The sequence below is a fragment of the Myripristis murdjan genome, chromosome 14 (assembly GCF_902150065.1).
Source record: "Myripristis murdjan chromosome 14, fMyrMur1.1, whole genome shotgun sequence".
NCBI classification, from domain to species: domain Eukaryota; kingdom Metazoa; phylum Chordata; class Actinopteri; order Holocentriformes; family Holocentridae; genus Myripristis; species Myripristis murdjan.
The window spans coordinates 28,415,133-28,435,057 of NC_043993.1; the positions used below are offsets into that span (position 1 = coordinate 28,415,133).

General features: G+C 40.2%; 1 protein-coding gene across 1 annotated transcript in view; it reads right to left on the reverse strand.

Moving 5' to 3' along the window:
- Window positions 1–283: 283 nt before the first annotated feature.
- LOC115371490 (pbx/knotted 1 homeobox 2) overlaps window positions 284–19,925 on the reverse strand; it is a 66,416-nt gene continuing 46,774 nt past the window's right edge. Inside the window, exons 4-11 of the mRNA XM_030068898.1 lie at window positions 15,960–16,131; window positions 13,685–13,870; window positions 13,293–13,428; window positions 11,659–11,756; window positions 5,323–5,442; window positions 4,864–4,940; window positions 4,268–4,446; window positions 284–2,188 (exon numbers count right to left, since the gene is read on the reverse strand). Coding sequence (XP_029924758.1) covers window positions 1,911–2,188; window positions 4,268–4,446; window positions 4,864–4,940; window positions 5,323–5,442; window positions 11,659–11,756; window positions 13,293–13,428; window positions 13,685–13,870; window positions 15,960–16,131 — 1,246 coding nt within the window. The 3' untranslated portion in view covers window positions 284–1,910. The remainder of the gene's footprint in view (window positions 2,189–4,267; window positions 4,447–4,863; window positions 4,941–5,322; window positions 5,443–11,658; window positions 11,757–13,292; window positions 13,429–13,684; window positions 13,871–15,959; window positions 16,132–19,925) is intronic.

Consider the following 19,925-nt stretch of genomic DNA (forward strand, 5'->3'; position numbering starts at 1 on the left):
CTCTGGAAGATCCATTTAAAAAAAAAAAAAAAAAAAAAAAAAAAAGCAACTGAGAAAAGAATATTAATGAGGAAAAATACTTCACAATGAACAATCAGAACATTCAATAACATGGGTTTCATTTCTAGACAGCTTCACATTAGAAACGAGTGACTCCATTTTGTGTTGCTGTGTTTTAGTAAAAAAAAAAAAAAAAAAAGCTGAGATTGTTTCACAGTTTCCTCAAAATCCTTCACGAAAAATCGAAAGAGACATAACTCAGGGAATTGAGTTTTTTGTTGTGTTTTTTTTTTTTTTTTTGTCTCTTGCTCGTTTCCCTCAAAATGTTCCTCCTTGAGAGAGTTTGTCAGTGAACGACATTGGATCTGGAAGTAGGGAATTCCAAAGTCATTGCCTCTCCCTTGGTTTGTGTGATTTCTATCTTCGTTGAGATGATGATGAGAAAGTTTTTGTAGTCACTGGCAGTGTTTGCCAAGTTCTTTTTTTTTTTTTTTTTTTTTTTTCGTTTTTTTCTCTTTTTGGGACAGAATTATCCCAAGTCACAAAAATACACAAGCAATTTTTGGAACAGTTGATGGTTGAAGAAAAGTATGTGCATGGCCACCAGATCTTTTAAGAACTAGCCTCATTCAGAAACTTTCTCCTTTGCCATATCTGAAAACGCAGAAGCAACTGACATTGTCTTTGTCACTTAAGTCGAGCCCCCCCTTTGATATTGAGAAAAAAATAAAAACCGAATAAATATGCAAACCCTTCAACACCAGAACGCAAACATATGAAAAAATCCAATATACATACTTTGTGCAGTCAGTATACACTGGTTTACTTCAGTTTCTTTTTTTGCCTCATGGGAGAAGAAGAAGAAGAAGAAGAAGAAAAAAAAATCAACATTACTTCAAAAGTCATGCTTGAAAAGATTTGTTGCAGCAATGAGTCAGTGTTTCATTCCTGACGAAGAAACACGCCGAATCAAAAGTGTTGTTCAACCTGAGAACCTATGAGTCATTAAAAAGGCGTGAATGATGTCCAAACAGTGGAAGCCAGCAAACACAGTGAGCTCCTCACATATTTGGACAGCTGTACTTTTCTTTTCTTTGGGCTCCACGCTCCTATTGTTTGGGATGCAAAATGCCATATTAACTGCAAAGTGCAGACTGACAGCTTTAATTTGAGGGTGCTTTTTACTAATAACAAATCGACTAAAGCCCTTTTTTTGTGCGCGGTTTCCCATTCTGAGATGCCAAAGTATTTGAGCAGATTGCATTAAAACATCGCCAGACTCGTCATGTCTTGTCACACCACGTCCTCCTGTCCAGCGTTTTTTTTTTTTTCTTTTTTTCATGTCGCTGTGTCTCTGTAATAATTCAACTGTGTCCGATCCGTCAAAACAGCCTCAAAACGTCACGCCTCTCCTACAGAGCTTAAAAGTTGGCATGAATAACTTCAATGTCGGAGGAAATAACCATCAAATGCACCGACGTTCTGCGGGGTTAAGAATATCTTCAATTTAAAACTGACAGTCCGCATTAGTATTAGTTATAGTTATTTGCTTTCATAAATAATAAGAGTACAGAGTGAAAATGTTCTGCCTTCCAAATATATACGGAGCTCACTGTATGAGCAGGTACTGCGGTATTATGACACAACACATATTCATCATCAAAGTAACATTTTTCCTTTATAATCATGATCGTGATGTTCGCTGTGTCTGCCAGACTCCACGATGGCTCTTCAGAAGAGTCTATAAGAGTCTTTTGATGAATCTGTAGAAAACCTAATATGCCCTTGAACGCTCTCGAGTGTCACTTGACATTAGAGCCGGCCTGGTTGAGTTTGAAATGGGATAGCGTTTGTCTTTTCACGGAGACACTGAGGTTTCGAAGTCCACATCGTCATTTCCCGCTCTCTTACTACTCCAGTTCATCTCTGTGCTCCATACTCAGATCTCTCCTTCCTCCTCCTCCTCCTCCTCCTCCGCCACTGGCCATTTGTCTGCCCCTGTTGTTTTCCTCCTCTCCATCCTCGTCATCCTCTTCCTCCTCCATCCCTTCCTCCTCTTCCTCCTCCTCTTCCTCTTCCTCCTCCTCGGTGCCGTCCATGGAGTCGTCGGCTCCCAGCATGGCTTGCTGCATGGCCAGGGTGGCTGAGTCTGAGGACAGTGGCTGGAGGCCGTCCATGTTCAGCGGGTCTGGTGGGGATTAAGGACAACATCAGTGGGGTTAGGATCCAGAGATACATGCATAAACCCTGAAACAGACCAAACACTTTTCAACAAAATGTATGGCCTATGCAGTGACGGATTTCATTTTACTCTCCTGTGTCCATTTGATGCATATTTAACAACATTTATATTAATACATCAGGGCTTTTTTTTGCAATTGGACCTGTTAATCAAATTACTTGTTGTGATGGACACCAAAATCATCCACGTAACTCCAGTAGATCACTGGCTCCAACGCTCCATGCTAACGCTTTAGCATACTCTCTGTTAAGTGATGGCGGGCCACTAGCATGAGCTCAAATGTCAAAAAATGAAAAGGTGCAGAAGCTACACAGCCAAATGCAAAGTAATCTCAAAAGGTGGTTAAGTTTAGTGCAGGAGACTAGTAAAATTTACACGGCATATAATGTGAAAATACGTTTTCTCTTTCCAGAAGTGAAGGTGGTGGGTGACAGCTGACTGCACCGCTAAAAATCACTGCTGGAGCAAATGAGTACATGGTGGCTCACTTTGAAATAGCTCCAAAAATATACCTGGCAACATTTGCTATATTGAGTTGGTGACAGTCTATTTTGCCATGTATGAATCTACAGGCCAAATAATAAAAAAGTATTAACAACTTTTTATCACTAAAAGGTCAGTTTTCTAATCTTGGATACTGCTAGTGGTCTATTTAACATCGCGTATGCTAAAGTGCTGGCATGGAGTACTGAAGCCAATTATCTACCAAGGATACATGAATAATTTTGGTCAGTCTGCTCTCATGATTTAATGGATAAGCTGACTGTCAAGCGCCTAATTTCTCAGAAACATGGTGCATTCCATGATCTGTCCATAGGAAATACTGGTAAAAGGGCTGAGTCTGTAGACAAAATTTACGGACCCCCGGGGTCGCTGAGTACACTCTAGTGGATACCATGCAAAATGAATGAACTTAATGAGCTTATAATATTGGTATTATTATTTCACTTGAAGTGATGATACCAAGGGAATGGTATGGGGATGTCTGTTTGATCAGAGGCGTTCCTCCCCACACTGTTCCCAGTTCTTACAATACTGTAACCTTAATCACTGTACACATGGTATTTTGGGATTTTTCTGTTGAAGTTTACCATATTGATTCATTTGCTATTAAGCTTTACTGTAGTAAGAATTTTACGATATTGTTTTGGACCTTGGCAGACATAAGGTAATCATTTTATACAGTTGTTTCAGTATCATTTACAACACTTTAACTGCTATTTTATTTATATGTTAATGTAAAACTTTTAAGTTACTATTCATATCCCCTTGTTTGAGGACAAGTAATTTTAGTTCCTACCCATCTGTGTTTTATGGGGGGCATGTTAGTATAATGGACTGAGAGAGCACTCTGCTGTAGAGTACAGGTCCGAGGTGTACCTGGAATTTGGGTGTACTGTCCTGCTGAGCTGGATTAAAAAAAAAAAAAAGAAAGAAAGAAAACCTCCTATACAGTTGGAACCCATTATTTACCCACAGCCCAAAGTGCTGGAGAAGATCAGGAAAGAAGGGTTACAGTACCTTCAATAGCTACAGCATGAAGGTGACAGATTAAAAACAAAAACGGAGCCTGTGACCTAATCTGTATGTCTCTTATGAAAACATCAGGGATTATCATTATTATTCTCTCTCTCTCTCAAAAAAAAAAAAAAAAAAAAAATGTAGCCTACTTCCACATACTTTCGTCTAGGCACTCTTGTACCTTGAAAATGTATCTTCATGTATCTTAGGTGATGAGTGGATGTAATCAGCTTTCACTCACCATTAACATTCATTCACAGTCTACATATGAAAGTAAATAGTGGCATCTAGTGGTGACATTTTGAACACTTTCAAGAGAAACTAACTTTTCCTCATGCCTGCAACTGTTTGATACATGATGATATGCCAGCACACTTTCAGCTGCTTGCCCACAGGTTTTTCTCTATTTAGTCCTAAAAGATCACAAGGTGGAGTCATTTTATCTATCAGAGAAAACAAAGGATGAGTTTGTGTTCTGTGATCAACATTAAAATGTTGGCGTACTGTCCGAGTTGTTGCCCGTTTGAGATCTGTGCGTCTGCAAAACACCAGCCACAATGGAGTCGGGCCAGAAGCGCTGCGTGGGACGGTGCTGGGACTTCATCTTCTTTGCTTTAGGAGCTGGGTCTGGGTTGCTAGCATCCAGCATGGGTTGGAGGATACGCCTACGGGCATTGATAAACCTAGGAGATGCAGACAGAGAAAAAATAGTTTGGGGATACATGTAAAGAACTTACTTTCAAAATGAGAAACTGATTGATTAGAAAAAAGTGGCACCTAAGGTATTGTGGATATAAACCGTATCATGTAGTGATCATTTGAATAAAAAAACACTGTAGAACAGAAATCTTTAGATCTTGAAGAGATAGGGTCGATGAATGTCCAAGAAAACATGAGTCAAAGGGAAGAGGAGACAGAATACGTTCTATGATGTACTTGACTTATATGGCCAGAAGATGGCGCCACCATACCAGCAATGTCGATGGGGCGCTACAGAACATTCAGGCTCCAATTCAGCAAAACTTTCACTCCAATCTGTTATTACATAAAGTAGAGTGTGCAGGCACCCAGGAGGGCTTCATAGGAACACAATATCTTACCAGTTGTTCACTTGCAACAGGGTTAGACTAGTTTGTGCCGCAATCTGCCTTTTCTCATCTTCTGTTGGGTAGGGATGCTGCAGGAAGGAGGAAAAATCAGCAGAGATTTCTGGCATTTTGTTGTAATTTGTAATTTGTATGCTGCTGCCTAGTTCAGTGTAACTTCTCATACAACTATTTGTTTAAACAAATAAGGCTTCTGAACTCTGAACGTTCATTCTCTCTCACCTTTGAGAAACCCTGCACTCTGTCTCCTAACCTCCTCGCCATCTTTGTTTCTTTGCTCCCATGCATAATCTGCCCCTTCTCTTGACCTACAACCTGCATAACCTTCAGCGAGGGTTTCACGGAGCCATCAAAATGCCCCGTTCACACCCACACACACACACACACACACACACAAACACACACACACACACACAAACAAACACACGCACTCAGCCACTGTCTCCGCCTCACCATGAGATGCTGGAAGAGCCAGGAGCGCATGATGTTGGTGGCGTGCTTGGGCAGGACACCCCTCTTATTCTTGGACTTCTTATCTTCGCTGTCCAATAGGGACGACAGGTCCAAGTTTACCTTTTCAACGTACGCCCAGAGGAGGAAAAAAAAAAGAAGAAAAAAGAGGGAAAAAAAGAAGCGGATAGAGGGGATTGGTTATTGTTGCCACGGAAACAAAGGAGAGTACCAATTACCTATCTTTCTTTCTTTTGCAAGGGCATAAACGCCTCCTCAAGTGTCACCATGGTAACCGAATTTGAGTAATGATACTTAAATATAAAAAAGCAACACCCTTGACTCTGGGTGGAAACACAAGGAGGTCAGTGGTTTGAATGATATGATAAAGAGAGGGGGAAAAAAAGACAATCCTCTAATTAAAGTTGAGATTTGAGTGTTTAGTGCTAAATTAGTGGGTTGTTGTATAAACTGTGAAAGCGGTTTCATTGTTGTTTTTGATTCTGTGTTGACCTAAGCTTCTGTCGGTGTTCAGTGGGAAATCATTATTCGGATGTTTTTGTTTTGAATGCTGGTGTTGAAGGTCTCGATCCTCTCAGCTGGAGTATTGACAGCCTTTGTCAGTCTGAGGTGTGTGTCTGGATGTGTTTGTGTGTGTTTGCGTGCGTGTTTGTCCATTTAATTGTGCAGGTAATTGTGTTTGTGCACTGAGGCAGATAATACAAAACATAAAATACCTCAATCGTTTAACAGTCATTATCCAGTGAAGAACCATACTTCATATCCTGAATATGGAGGTATACATGCGCACACACACACACACACACACCAAACCATATTCACCAACCCACCCACCCACACACACACACACAACCATCCTTTAATAAGTGCTGCAAATTCACAACTTTAATATGAAACTAATTTTTGTGTGTCATTATGCCAAGCAGAAATGGCAAAATTCAGTGATTTTAACCACTCATTTGCAATGGCTAAAACCCTAAAAAAATTTCATATGCATAGAAAGGCAAGACAAAATGCATGAATAAATAAATATAGCAGGTCTGCTAAAAAAAAAAAAAAAACCTGATTAATTTTATGCAGAGTGTAGTAGTGGAAAGTCATGAGGAAAGAATCCTGACCGAGTTGGAGATAAGTACCAGTCACACACACACACACACACACACAACCCCTCAAACCCACACAATGCTCATAAACCCAGACCCATACACACTCATATCCCTCCCCTCCTCCCTTGTACACACACTCCCCACAAAATCCACACAAAACAAGGCTCATTACAGTTGCAGCTGCGCGTCACGTGGATAACCCTCCTCCTATCCCCCTCAGCCCTGGGAATGTGTGTTCCGGGGGAAAGCGAGGTTGAATTAATTGGCGGCACTGAGCTCGAGTGTGATTACTGGGGGCTTGTCGGCAAAGTAGCTACGGGGCTGCGTTCAATTCCCAGCCCACGTGTAGTGCTCTGCCTCGGCCGGGTCCCGGCTATTCACCAAGGCCTCCTCTCTCTGTCAAGCGCAGAATTACCTGCCTGACACCGAGGCCGTGTCCGTGCCACTGCTGCCACAGATCCAGCACCGCTAAAGTCCCCGGCTCCCAGTTAGTATTTATATCTATAGGCAGGTGGACAGGCTGTCAAGGCCAGATAACGAACAGCCCCACCAGTGATACGATAAACCTGTCGGGCTAAGTGGTTTGCTGAGTCAACGGCACATTTGGAATTTCCAGTCTAAAACGAACGGGGCAGTTCAAATTCTAATTTTAAATTCAAATTCGTATTACAAATATGAACTCTTTCCTTAATTAGGCCGAGTTCTGTGCAACTCTGCTGGCAAAACTAGCTGGAAGTTAATTGCGTACCTCCTACATAATACCATGCATGTCCACTATCTGCTGCCATGTACAAACACTCCGACGGCTGGGATGAAATATTAAAGGGAAAATCTCTCTCACACATTTCATTGTCCCTTGTTGCATTTGTGAATAGCTCATTTGCTCCAAGTCTAAGCTGTAACATTCGAAACCATCTCTCCATAGAAAGTGCTACATCACTATATAATAACAATAACGCTAATATTAATAATAATGATAATGAAATGAATGGACAATTCTCACATATCCACAGACCTTCTAATGTAGGCATGGACGCTAATTATCCAGTCTTTATCCCATGGCCATCGTCAGTACTTGAGTCTGATTGGCTGATGGGTGTCATTAAAAACATTCACAGTCCCTGTCAATAGTTTAAAGCACAGTTCCACACTAATATGAGCTGAATGTATTACTGAGCACTGATAAACTTAATCATATCTCACCATTATGGGTACATTCACTGGTTGTGTTACATCAACAAACTGCATTAGTCCTGTTTTGAATATGCTGATTGCTTCAAAACTACTGTAACTGTTTTCCAGAATTTAACATTGTTGTAACGTTACCTAAGGGTTGCTGTGGCTATATACTGTAAATAATCTATTTTGGCAAATCCACTATGACTATTGCTCAAGACTGATAACGTTAAGTTGGCTGAATCAGCTGGTAGAGTCTCTGTTTTGGGACGCTGCAGACTCATACAGAGATGCAGACAATAATGCTCCCGAGCTCTGCATTTTGCACATCTTGACATTTCTGCATCTCTGCTATATAATTACCTCGTTGTACTTTAAGCATCTATGACATACGCTGCTTTTTATACATATATTAAAGAACCATATCTGTGATTTTACTCATGCTTAGCGTAACATCTACAAACTGTATATATTTCCTGTTTCTGCTCATCTTTTCCCAAAGCAGGCAGGCGTATTTTATGAACGCCCATATCATTTTTCCTGTCTTTTATCCAGCCACTGGTTTCCGTTCATTCATTCCACTACTTTCAGAGACTTCAAACTTGGTTCACACCACTATTCCACCACCGTAATAAAGTCATCCACGTTAGTTTTCCTAAAAGCAGCAGCACTGTTGTGTTGTGATGACTTGAAATTGGGTGGCGTGAAATGGTCCCTCTGCCTAAAATAGTCCCTGGGGAAACATTTGCTTTCCACAGCCAATTATCAGCTCTGTGGTTTATGAATGTTGATGACCCTGCTGGCCACAGAAGCAGAACATTACAAGGTGGGTGTTGCAACTAAAAATTCAAATTTTGTCTGTATGAAATCTCTTGCAGAATTTGCAAAATAGTTTGTTGCGATGGAAAGTGTGGGGAAATTGGAGTAACTGGGCCAAGCATCCACTGTTACTACACTTGTTTGCACTGCGTTTACGATCCTGTAAAGTTTTGTCCTGCATGGAGCTGAGTGTTTCAATTTGATACTCTGAGGCATCCCTCCCAAATAAGCTGCAATATAGAGCTGTCAGTTCCTTTTTATGGAAACTTTCTTAACTTTCCATTCCTCAAGATGCAGGTACCAAAAAAAAAAAACAAAAAAAAACAAAAACAAAAACAAGTGATTATGTAGATGTTACCGCCATTATTCCAAAAAGTTTATCATATGCACTGTTTATCTGCCTTGTCATATCAACTGTGTTGTAAAGTCTATTTTGTGGATTAGCAGTCGCCGAGGTGTCCGCTAATGGAGATCTTAACGACGAATAAAGATTGTAAGTGAAGCTGCTGCGTACTAAAGGAGTCATGCATACCTCCAGTGTTATTTACTAGAGGCTAATGCTCAGTTAAGGACTTTAATGGTCATAACAGCCGAAGCTGTGGCTGATTGTCGAGACGCTTAAGAGTTATTTAGGCCATAAACCCATAATGCCCTACACGTACCCTAATCTCATTATAAACGTGTTGCTGTTTAGATCTCTGTTGCTGTTTATGGGCTAAACCATCCCTCCTCTTCATCAGCCAGTAGTTATTAAAGCATTTTTACGCGTGACATCATTGTGACGGTCATTTTTCATTAAGGTGTATATGTGGACAGTGACATATTTTTGGACCAATGCCTATATTTGATCTGAGAAGTCAAATGACCAATTAAAAGACTAAGAACTATAGCAATAGCAAAAAGTAATATAATACAGCAAAAAGTATTTTGACAGGTTACATTAAGATTAATTAATTCTTAATTTATTAATGTAAGTATAAATAAATACACATGTATATAGATAGATGGAGCTAATAACTACAGCTAATAAACCTAAACCAAAGTCACTCATGTCTTATTGATTGCTTTGTTGCATTTTATTTCATGATTAGTATTTACTTGTGATGATATTTGGCTTGAATTCATTACATGACCATCATTAGGGCAAGATTAAATTATTACACCAGGTTATGATTTATCAAATCAGCCAGGCTAAAACCCACATGAATTAAGAAGCTATAGGCTCCCCTGTAGTTTTTCCAATGAAATTCAAAGTGAAAATCCATGGGTTAAGGTTATTTATCCTCAAAGATGAGGATAAATATAGCTATTCTATAACTTGACTGTTTGCCTGCAATAAAATGAGCATTAGCGAGGTCAACACTCAACAAACTATTTTGGAGACGTTGCATCTGGCATGAGACCGCCTCAGTTAGCGTCAACCTTTTACTGTTTCAAATACTTTCCATTATTACTGTATCTAGTGCTGTCACACGGTGCAGGCCATGTAATCTTCCATTTGTTCTTATTATGTGGTTAATACAGGGCTCTGTTATCACCAGGCATCTGGTTTAATGCGGCCTTAGCACCTCAGTTACTTCTTTGCAAAATATCACATTGCTCATAATTATATTTTACAATTCACACCGACATTGTACTGAGATTGCAAAAGCAATATAATGCAGAGCAACTGAGAGCCCAGCCTTTTCATTTCCAGTCAAGTTCAAACAATAAACTTGATGGAGGGAACTGTGACACAACTACAGTACAGCCATCCATCCATGAAATGCAAAACGCCATGAGAATGAGAGTTTTGGTGGGAATACTCTGCTCAGCTGCACTGAGTTATCTATGCAAGAGCCTCCAGCTCTAATATACAGTGTGTACTAGATGTTGGTTTGTGGTGCAGAGTCCCTTTACAATTGCATTGTTTGAATCCATACTCCAGTGTACCGCAGCAGACAAAAGCTGCAGACACTCAGGAAACATCATTTTTGCGGTTCAGTGAAGTTGTAACAACCGCTTTGTTTGAATGACCAGAAGCTAGATGCTGCAGCGAGACTCTTAGGGAGGAACCCGCTTTAGCTGCTCACCAGAAATAGAGCAAATCACAGAAGGGGGAAGTTCATTCATCCTCAACACCGAAAGAGAAAAGATAGCACGAGCAGACAGAGATAGATACATGACGAGGCCAAGAAGTGGACCCGGAAAAAGAAAGACAATGCTTGACGCTTGATATTGTAGTTGTGTTTATGTGCCCTCCTGTACATGCTGGAAAAACACAACACATACATTTAGATCGCCCCACACACACCCCACCCCGAATTTCCTCCGCTTCTTAAAACTACAAATCCCCCCAAGTTGTTAAGCTGCTCTGGTGTTAACTGCTCATATTCTAGTTTTGTGGTGTTTTGAGTCCTTTTTTTTCATTAGTTGTATATGTAAGCAGCCAGAACCCCTTCTTTTAGTTATTCATTTACTTATCTTTCTCCTTTTTTGCCTTCTCCCTAAATAATTATTCTCTCTTTATTCATTTTTAATTCAATTTCCCCTTCCTTGTACTTTCCTTGGCCCTAACTCCATCCATATTTCTACTGCTTTTCCATATTGGCTTTTACGCACCATTTCATATGAGCATGTGCAGGGAAGTGAACAAGTAAAATCTGTATACACACCAGGAGATCTTAAGGGTAAAAATATACTAGTATGAGAAATAATCTGATTTGCCTTTGGGTAAAAAACCTGTAAAAAAAAAACAAAAAAAAAAACATTGTAATCATTGGTTATGGCATCTTACAAAGACCAACAAAAAAATAAAAAAATAGAATAGGACACAAGAATCCTGTGCAGACCTACTTTTAGGTGTTTTTTCAGTGTTTTTTTTCTCTTCAGTGTTTGATATTTGGGTAACATACCATCGCCCCCAAATATCCATTCCCTAAATCAGTTAGCGTTTGGTGTGTGTCCTTACATGACACCGTCTTTTCATTTGCAGTCAAACCTGACAGGAACGTCTTCAGTAAGCGCCCTAAACATCAGGGGAATAAACAAATTCCATTTTGTCTGTCAGCGGGGGTTTTTATTCAGACAGAGACAATGAAAAGACGCCCCGGGGGGTTTCTGCGAGGATGTAAAGAGAGCCTTTTTCAAACAACAAATTTGTGGCGGTGGGTGGGGAGGGGCACGGAGAGGAGGCAACTGTGTGTCGGACAAAGCGCTGTCGGTCCAGCCGGCTTACCTGCGAGTTCTGGATCTGGATGGTTCCCGGGGGCAATGCCTGTGTTAACACTTGCCCTTGCGATGTCACCATGGCAACCGGCTGGTACAGGGTCCCACCTGAGGGGATAATTTGCCATCATGAGTATCAAGTGGCTTCACCATAACGGCAGCCACATCCCCTACTACTCCAGAGCCCTCTTAATGTGACTGTCAGCCTCGCAAACAACAAGAAACACCAGAATAAATGAGTTTAAGGTGCATTAATGTCCTTTAACCCAGAAAAAAAAGAAGAAGGGAATGTTCATTTAGCTGCCTGCTTAATTAGTCTTGATCAGCAGCCTCTCATCATAGTCTGTTTGAGCTTTTGAATGTGTAGTGATCAAAGGCAGAGACATTGATTTATTTTGGGTTAAAAGGGATTTCCAGAGGGCAGGATTAACATTTCACTGTACGGGCCCGACATAATAACAACGCATCAGCCTACCGCTCGGCATAAGGATGCTTAACATGCCTTTGTGACATGCTTATATACAAAACAAAATGGCTACAGCGGCATACGGAATAAGAAAACTGAATAAGAAAATCGGAGATTGGATTGCACCATCCATTTCATCACCATTCATTTCGGTTCTGTTTATTTGCTCCTATTTGTAGAAATAAATGTTATAACAGTATGAGTACCAGTGTTAGTACTACTGGAAAAAAAAAGAAAAAAAAACAGTGCAATGATACATTATGATATGATTATGAATGATAAAGGATAAAAACAAATGAATTAATTGGATGTTCTTTTACCCAGCCACTCAGTGTAGCTTGGGGAAGTGGGTCAGGCAGTTTTTTTTTTTTTTGTTTGTTTTTTTTTTGTAGAGTGTAGTGTATTGAAACAGCACACCAAAGTATGGGAATAAGTATTGGTGCTTGATCAGTGATCATCTTTAATAAAGCATCCAATTGCTTTTTTGGTTCAAAGCTGTGACCCCCCTACTAAGACATAAGATGTGTAAGTTTTGGTAAAGTGTGATCCAAATTCTTGGTTTGATGCGATTTGGCATTGAGTGGTTTGTAAAAATTTGGCTTTTATTCAGTTGCTTTGTATGGTTTATTAGGTATTGGACAGTATCCAATGATTTTGTGACTGTTGGTTACTAAATAAGGAAAATAGAAAAAGAAATAGGAAAATATAAATGTGCCAAAACACATTTCTATGCAATGGATAAAAATAAGAAAATAATTCAGACGATAAAATAATGAAACAAGCAATTGAATAAAGCTTCGATTTAATATCAAAATAATATTTACAACAGAAAATAAATTATTTAAGTAACAAAAAAAAATAATAATTTTATCCATTTTCTTCATTTTCTACACAAAGAAAGATTTATTCACTGAACTCAATTCCCCATAAGGTGACACATGCTGGAGACTGGGCATTTTAATATCATGCATTAGTTTCTTAACAAACATTTTCAAAGCTGGTAGGTGAAAATATATATCATGTAAAATATATTATAATTTAATGTAGCAGTTTTTTTTTTTTTTAACTCTAAAATATCCATGTGTTACAGTGTCTATGTTTATGTGTTTTAAAGTTTTTGTTGTGTGTGTTAGTGTTTGTGTGTGTGTGTGTGTGTGTGTGTCAGTGCACATGCTCACCTGACACCACCTGGGAGTTGATGGTAGTCATGGCGACATTGCCCTGTTGCAGACCCCCGGCAGGTACCACAATCCCTGAAGGGTTAACAGAGCTGGAGACAGAGGTCATGGATGGAGAGGAGGTCTGAATTAGTTCCTGGGGGAATCATAGAGAGACACTAGTAAGCAAATGTGAGGAGGTAAATTATATCATCCTCATCTGAATGAAAAAACTCCCAACAGCACATAACGCTTGCTGATAAAGGCCATAAAGTGCACCACTAGTCCATCTCTTCTCTGTCATGGCAGCAAAAGAAACAAATTGTCTGTAGCTATGCATGTTTTTGCAGAGGTTGGGTAAAATAAATGCACATGCACACCTACATTATCTGACATGGGGGTCCATGGCTAACCTGTTGCATGCCGAGAGAGGTTTGCGTGGGAGAATAAGGTCCTCCAAGATCATTGCGGAGAAGGTTGTCGCTGTGCATTTTCGTTTTGAGGCAGGTGATATAACGATTGCAGAAGTCCTTACAGAGCTCATTGACTTTCTCTAACTCTAGCAGGTGGATCCGCAACACCTGAATGGCCTTCACCATCTGGAGGAAACAGAAGAAAAGCACACACACACACAAATATATGTAAATATAAATATACATATTAGTGACCACCTTTACAGCAGGCGGTAACATGGGCCCTGGTTGACTGGACTGTTTTGAAACTGCATTTGACCATATGGAAGTGGTCAGATTAGGTTAGATTAGATTGACTTTATTGTCCTTAAGCAAATTTGCCTGGACACAACAGTGCCTGCTGTATAAAATACACATAAAAACACATAAAACATGATTAGGGAACACATTAGGGAAGGTGTAACTCTTCTAACCACAAGGAACATGAAAATCCAGCAGGTGGCAAGAAGCTACATGATAGATACACTTGTCAAAAAAATCAATGTCAGGATACTGAATGGGGAACAAACAACAAGAGATTTGTACTGTCAGTTTTAATGGGAGAAATATGATGACAGGAAAGTGGCATTTGCAGCAATCTCTGCTGAAGGACAGAAAAGTCAATTTTGATGTGGGTATGGATGTTGATCCTGGTTGTAAAAGGAGCCATTGAATATAATGTAAATTCTTGACTTCAGCTGATTTGGAAGCCACATCTGAAGTTAAGTATTGCAATCATACACTTTTCAAGTATTATAATATCTACTCTTTTGCTTAATTTGGCAACCACACAGTAATCCAAAGCAAAAAAAAAAAAAAAAAAAAAAAAAAAAATTAACTGCATGAACAATTTTCTCCCAAAGCTAGAAACCAAACAAACCATGCTTCTAATATGCAATGCTGAGAAGCAAAACATGGAGCTTCTCCAATGACAATCAATTAGGACTGGCTCATTTGTAATGTTGTATTTGGCGTTATCATGCCAAAAGAATCCCCGGCATTGCAAGGATTCGGTGTTTCCTTCAAAATTTTGCTCTTGGCAGGATAGAGGAGCCTCTGAAACAGCAGTTAGACCATCATGGGATACGAAAACTCCCCACTGTAAGCCAGGCTAATGAGATTCTTGAACAGACTGTCATCCCTGGAGCTAAATTGAGAGTAAAGTCCTTTCACACCACACTGGAATAGTTTCACTGGTCAGACATCTGAAATAAAACTATGAGTAAAGCATTCCCTAGCAGTGGTTATGGAAGAACTTCCATCATATTAGAGATGGATGACATTGACTGGCAAATATTAAAGGCTAATATCAGGTGAATATATCAGCAAACCGTTGTATAGGTGTTCGGTCATTTCGTCCAACATTTGCTGTTGCGATGATGGTCTTTTTGAAGTTGTTCAGCAAACCTACAGCAAATCCCCATGAGGTGCAGCTTTTTCCTTCACCTCAGCGTTTATCCATCTATCAACACACTGGCTTTTCCCCTCCTATGCACAGCAGACTGTAGTGCACTCCCTCAAAGTCACCGCTCAAGGTCACCGGAATGGACGGAAAAGTGCTTGGCCAAGGAGGAGATAAATCAGCTAATTAAACTGCACTCGTTTAATCAGGGGACCAGTAACTCTTGTGCCCATCTCAGCCAGTCAGGCCCAGTGTAACATTACTGCCCTGTGGAAGAGTTAGTGCCCGCTGGGAGGGTTGCCCACACCCCGTGCCTCATAAAACACACAGATGCAGGGTTAATTGACTGTTCAGTACTCGTCAGCTTGCCGTCCCACGTACTGTACTGGCGAGACAGTCCTCTTTATCTTTTTTCCCCGTCTCTGTCTTTGTCTCTGTCTGGCTGCAACTCCTCCTCCTCTTTCCTGGGTGAACATGATCAGCGCCCTCCTTCTCCTAATTTCTAATTACTGCTAGTTGTCGTGGAAGTGGAAGTGCAAGGGGGAGGATGGGGGAGACAACATGAAAAAGGAGGGCATGATTGGTAGCAGTAATGATGGGATGTACTGTAAACGGTGGGGCAGACACACAGGGATCTCTGTCGCTTTATTATTGCTTGCCTTTAAATGTTTTCTCCCTGCGCTCCTCAACCAAGTTGGGTAGCTTTTCTAAAACACTAACATCTAGGCATTGGTCATAAATTGTAATCAAGAAACATCATTAAGCAAGAACTAGGGGTTGATGTCAGTGATGTTAATGCTTGCCATCTGTTATTTCTCAAAGCATTTGACTCACCAGGTTGTCCAGCTCTGGATCCTCACTGAAGAAGGGTTTGTGATCTTGCTCCTGTTGGTGCACAAAGTTTTCAATGTCCACGTCGAAGCTGGCCGACGTGATGCACTCAGATCCCTGTGTGGCCTGCTCGCATTTCTCAAATAGCAACGCCAGCAGGGGGAACAATGGATGTCTGAAGACAGAGAGACAAGTAGGTGTCATTGGCGAGGGGTAACTTAGGTGTTGTCTTTTAGTGGACCTTAACGTTGATATATTGCTAAACAGTTTCTTGTGTATTAGCAGGCAAAGCTATCAACTTGATGAATATGGATGTGTCAAAAAAAAAAAACTCCTTCTGAAGCTCTGAAAATCCTTGAGGCAAAGAAAAATCTTTTTCTAACACTAGCTCTCACCACTCTTTGAGTCATTTTGTTGTAAGGTGTTGTAATTTACTTTTTTTGTATGTCCACTGTATCTCAACCTTACTTCTGCTGCAGTTAGAAGGCATTCTGGGAGATGTACTATGTCACTGACAAACCCAGAGATTGGACTTGTTGCTTTTATTCAAAGGCAGGAATGTGGGCATAGAACTATAGCTAGCCATGTACTTTGTGACAAGGCAACTACTTTCTGAATACTGGGGTGTGCCCTGCCTCCCACTCAAGACCCAATGTGTCTTGGGATTGCATTACATTCTGGTCTATTATGGCGAAAGAAGAAACCGGTATCTCTCCCTCTTCTGTGAGGCAGAGATTTTTTCCTATATCATTTTTTTATATCATCAATGCAAAATGGAGAATAAAGAAAGAGGTTGTCCTTTTATTTGGATGGTTTGACACCAAGACCTGAAAAATGCATCAAACACCACTGTAGCTGCACTGGAAGTATCTTAACTGTATGGCTGGCCAGCTATCTGCTGGAATAAAACATATGGGCCCAAAAATGCTTTTTTGCCAGACCACCTGAGGATGCTGGCAAAGAATATTGTACGTCCCTGACGGAGTGAGGAACTCACTCCCCCCACTGTTGAAATGGGCATGCATGTAAATCCCAGGTAATAATTTTGAACTATTGGTGAGATGTAAGTTGTAATGCAGTTTTGTTTATTGATTGGTGTGCATCCTTGCTTGTATGTACAAAGGTATAGGAATGTATTCAGCTGTGGATGACAGGATCTAAAGCTTTTTCAGGACTTAACAGCGTACTATCATCAACTATTGTTATTTATTTGCTAGTAACTAACATTAGCTAACTGCAGAGAGACAAGGGTAAGCAGTAATTTCATTTAGTTTATCATTTGCTGTGTGTCTTTCTTTGTATGCACAAATGCAGTAGTCATCCAGCTAAACTTCGCTTGCCTGGGCTTGTTTTTCATTCTTCATTTTGTGACTTTTTTTTTTCCTTTAGTGCACCACTTAAAATTTGCCACCCACTCCACACCACCTTGTTCACAGAGGTACATTAAGAAAAGAAAAGATTAACAATTCACCATATTCATCATATTACCACATCTCGTTTTACACAACGATGCATTAGCAGACACTTGAACAGACTCCATAGAACAGGAGAATTCAAGACATGACATGAGCTCCACTCCAAAGCACTCTTCCTCCCTCGCTGTACTTTTAATAGCATGGCAGTTCCATGACATTCCCTAAAGGACATGCTGAACATACGGACAAGGTTCAGCTAGAGATCAAAAAAAGATCTTTAAAGTGGATAGGATATGGTCCAGTGAGAGCACTGGGCTTGTGAGTGTCACCTACATTGTTACCATCTGCCTTTTATAGGGAGTGTCACTCATATAACATCCCCCAGATACACTGTGCAATGGTCCATACTGTACTGCTGTATGTAGTACAAGCCCAATTATTAAGCATTCCTACTACTGGGGCAGCTTGTGCCCTAAATGCCTGGGTGAAAGACTGCTAAGATGCACTGAGATCAGAGAGGAAAGCGGAATAGCGTTTGGATTTTCTGTCGATATGAAAGTGCCGATCATTTGCTGTTTAAAATGGGACCAAGACGACTAGATTAAACTTATTCATAACAAACTAATTTAACACAGAATCTGCATTTTTAGAGCTGAGTGACTTCCCAGGGTCTACTTTTAGAGATCCTCTCATGCAACTCTTTTTTTCTAACGCTGAGGGCTTACAACTCATTAAAAATCAGCTTAATGTCTGTTGTTCCTAAACATCTGGACTTCACTGCAAACATGAAAGAGTGTCCTCCTCATACGAAAAGAGCTACAACGTGTGATAACGCTTCCTCTCCTGTCCGTCCCCTCCAGCCACGCCAAATCATCACTAACAATGTTCCGTTCACACTCTCCAACTTTGTCCCTTGCGTTACCTTTGACTTAACGGTAACCCACAGGAATTTCACTAAATATGTCATTGTCAAATGAAGTACGATAACGGCTCTTGGCGCTATATTATATAACCCCTGTAAGCTGCTTACTATTGGCATATTTCATTATTTTTGCATCCAGTGGCTTTAGCTGCACAGCTTACACAGGAGGGGATCTGCAAGGAATAAAGTGAAATGTAAAGCTGATGTCTGAACCCTGAGAAGGAGCAGCAGTGTGTCTTTCGCCTTAAGATGGGCAACTGACATGGACAACATTGATTTTTTTTTTTACTAGGTAAGTGTGAATTTAAGTCTTTGTCATGTCCTATATTGAAAATATCAAATCACATCCATGTACTCTTAATGATAAACATTACTTTTTTTTTTTTTTTTTTTTTTTTTTTTATTGACCATTTTCTCCCAGATTGCAATTATTTTGCCCTGTCTGGGGAAGAGGAGGGTGCAAAATAATATCAATTATACATCACAAAAGCAACAGACATCTTCCTAAAACAAAATGTACTCTAGTAAAGAAAATATTCGGAAGCCTTTTCATGAACCCAACTGATGAGGTAAATCCAGGTAAAAGTCATTAGCTCATTACCCCCTAATGATTTCTCTAACTAAAATTATTCTCGTATTAAAATAATAGTCACAAAGGATTAGATCTAAGTCCAGAGAAGCAGATGAGTTGGAGAAAGATTTTAAAGCTTTGAGACAAATGAGACGTGAATTGTGCAAAATGGGCTGAAACTCACCATCAGAAGAAGAAGTCCCTGATATTTTTGTATATTTAGTGCATTTTCAACCATTGATGTTTATCAGAAAGGACACTGCATTAAAATATTGTAATTCAACATATATCAACACACACTATTGCACCAGTGACATGTGCCTGATACGATAGGACCTTGTGTTTCTGGTTTATTTAAGAAATAGTTTCCTAGTAAATAGGTAGTATCGAGTTAAATGAGAATAGCCTTTGAAGTCTTTGAAAAAAAAATTATGACTATCTTTTATGAACATATGATCGATTGTTGGTTATATTGGTGATGTGGATGCTGAGCTGTCGGACCCTCTACCCAGTGCATGCTGGGATAGGCTCCAGCCCACCATGACCCTGATTAGAAATTAAGCGGGTATGGGAAATAAATGGATGGCTATACTGGTGGTTGTTTGCCTTTTAATTATCAACTGGAGATAATGGTGTAGCTTGTTCAGCCTTTTATTTCACAATATACCTATGACTAGTGTGTATATACATGTGTTTGTGTGTGTTTGTGAATGTGAGAGGCATAAGGGAAACAGTATATTGTAGGGGTCTGCACTGGCATGGCAGTGGGCCGGGCCCCTGCTCAGGCTCTAACCCATGGCTCTCATTTGCAGCCTTTAATAGTCGCCTATATTATACTCTAATCTGCCTGATCCCAATTTAATGCCGCTCCCTCAGCCAGACGTGGTGGGAATACTAAAAAGGAGGGTCACGTGCACAGTGGCAAGCTTCAGCCTCGTCTAGTTAATGTGTGTGTGTGTGTGTGTGTGTGGAGAGAGACAGAGACAGTCTGGGCTGGGTGGTGAAGGAGAGGAGGGATATAACCAAGAACTAACAGGGCACCTCTGCCGGCGCTGCAAAAC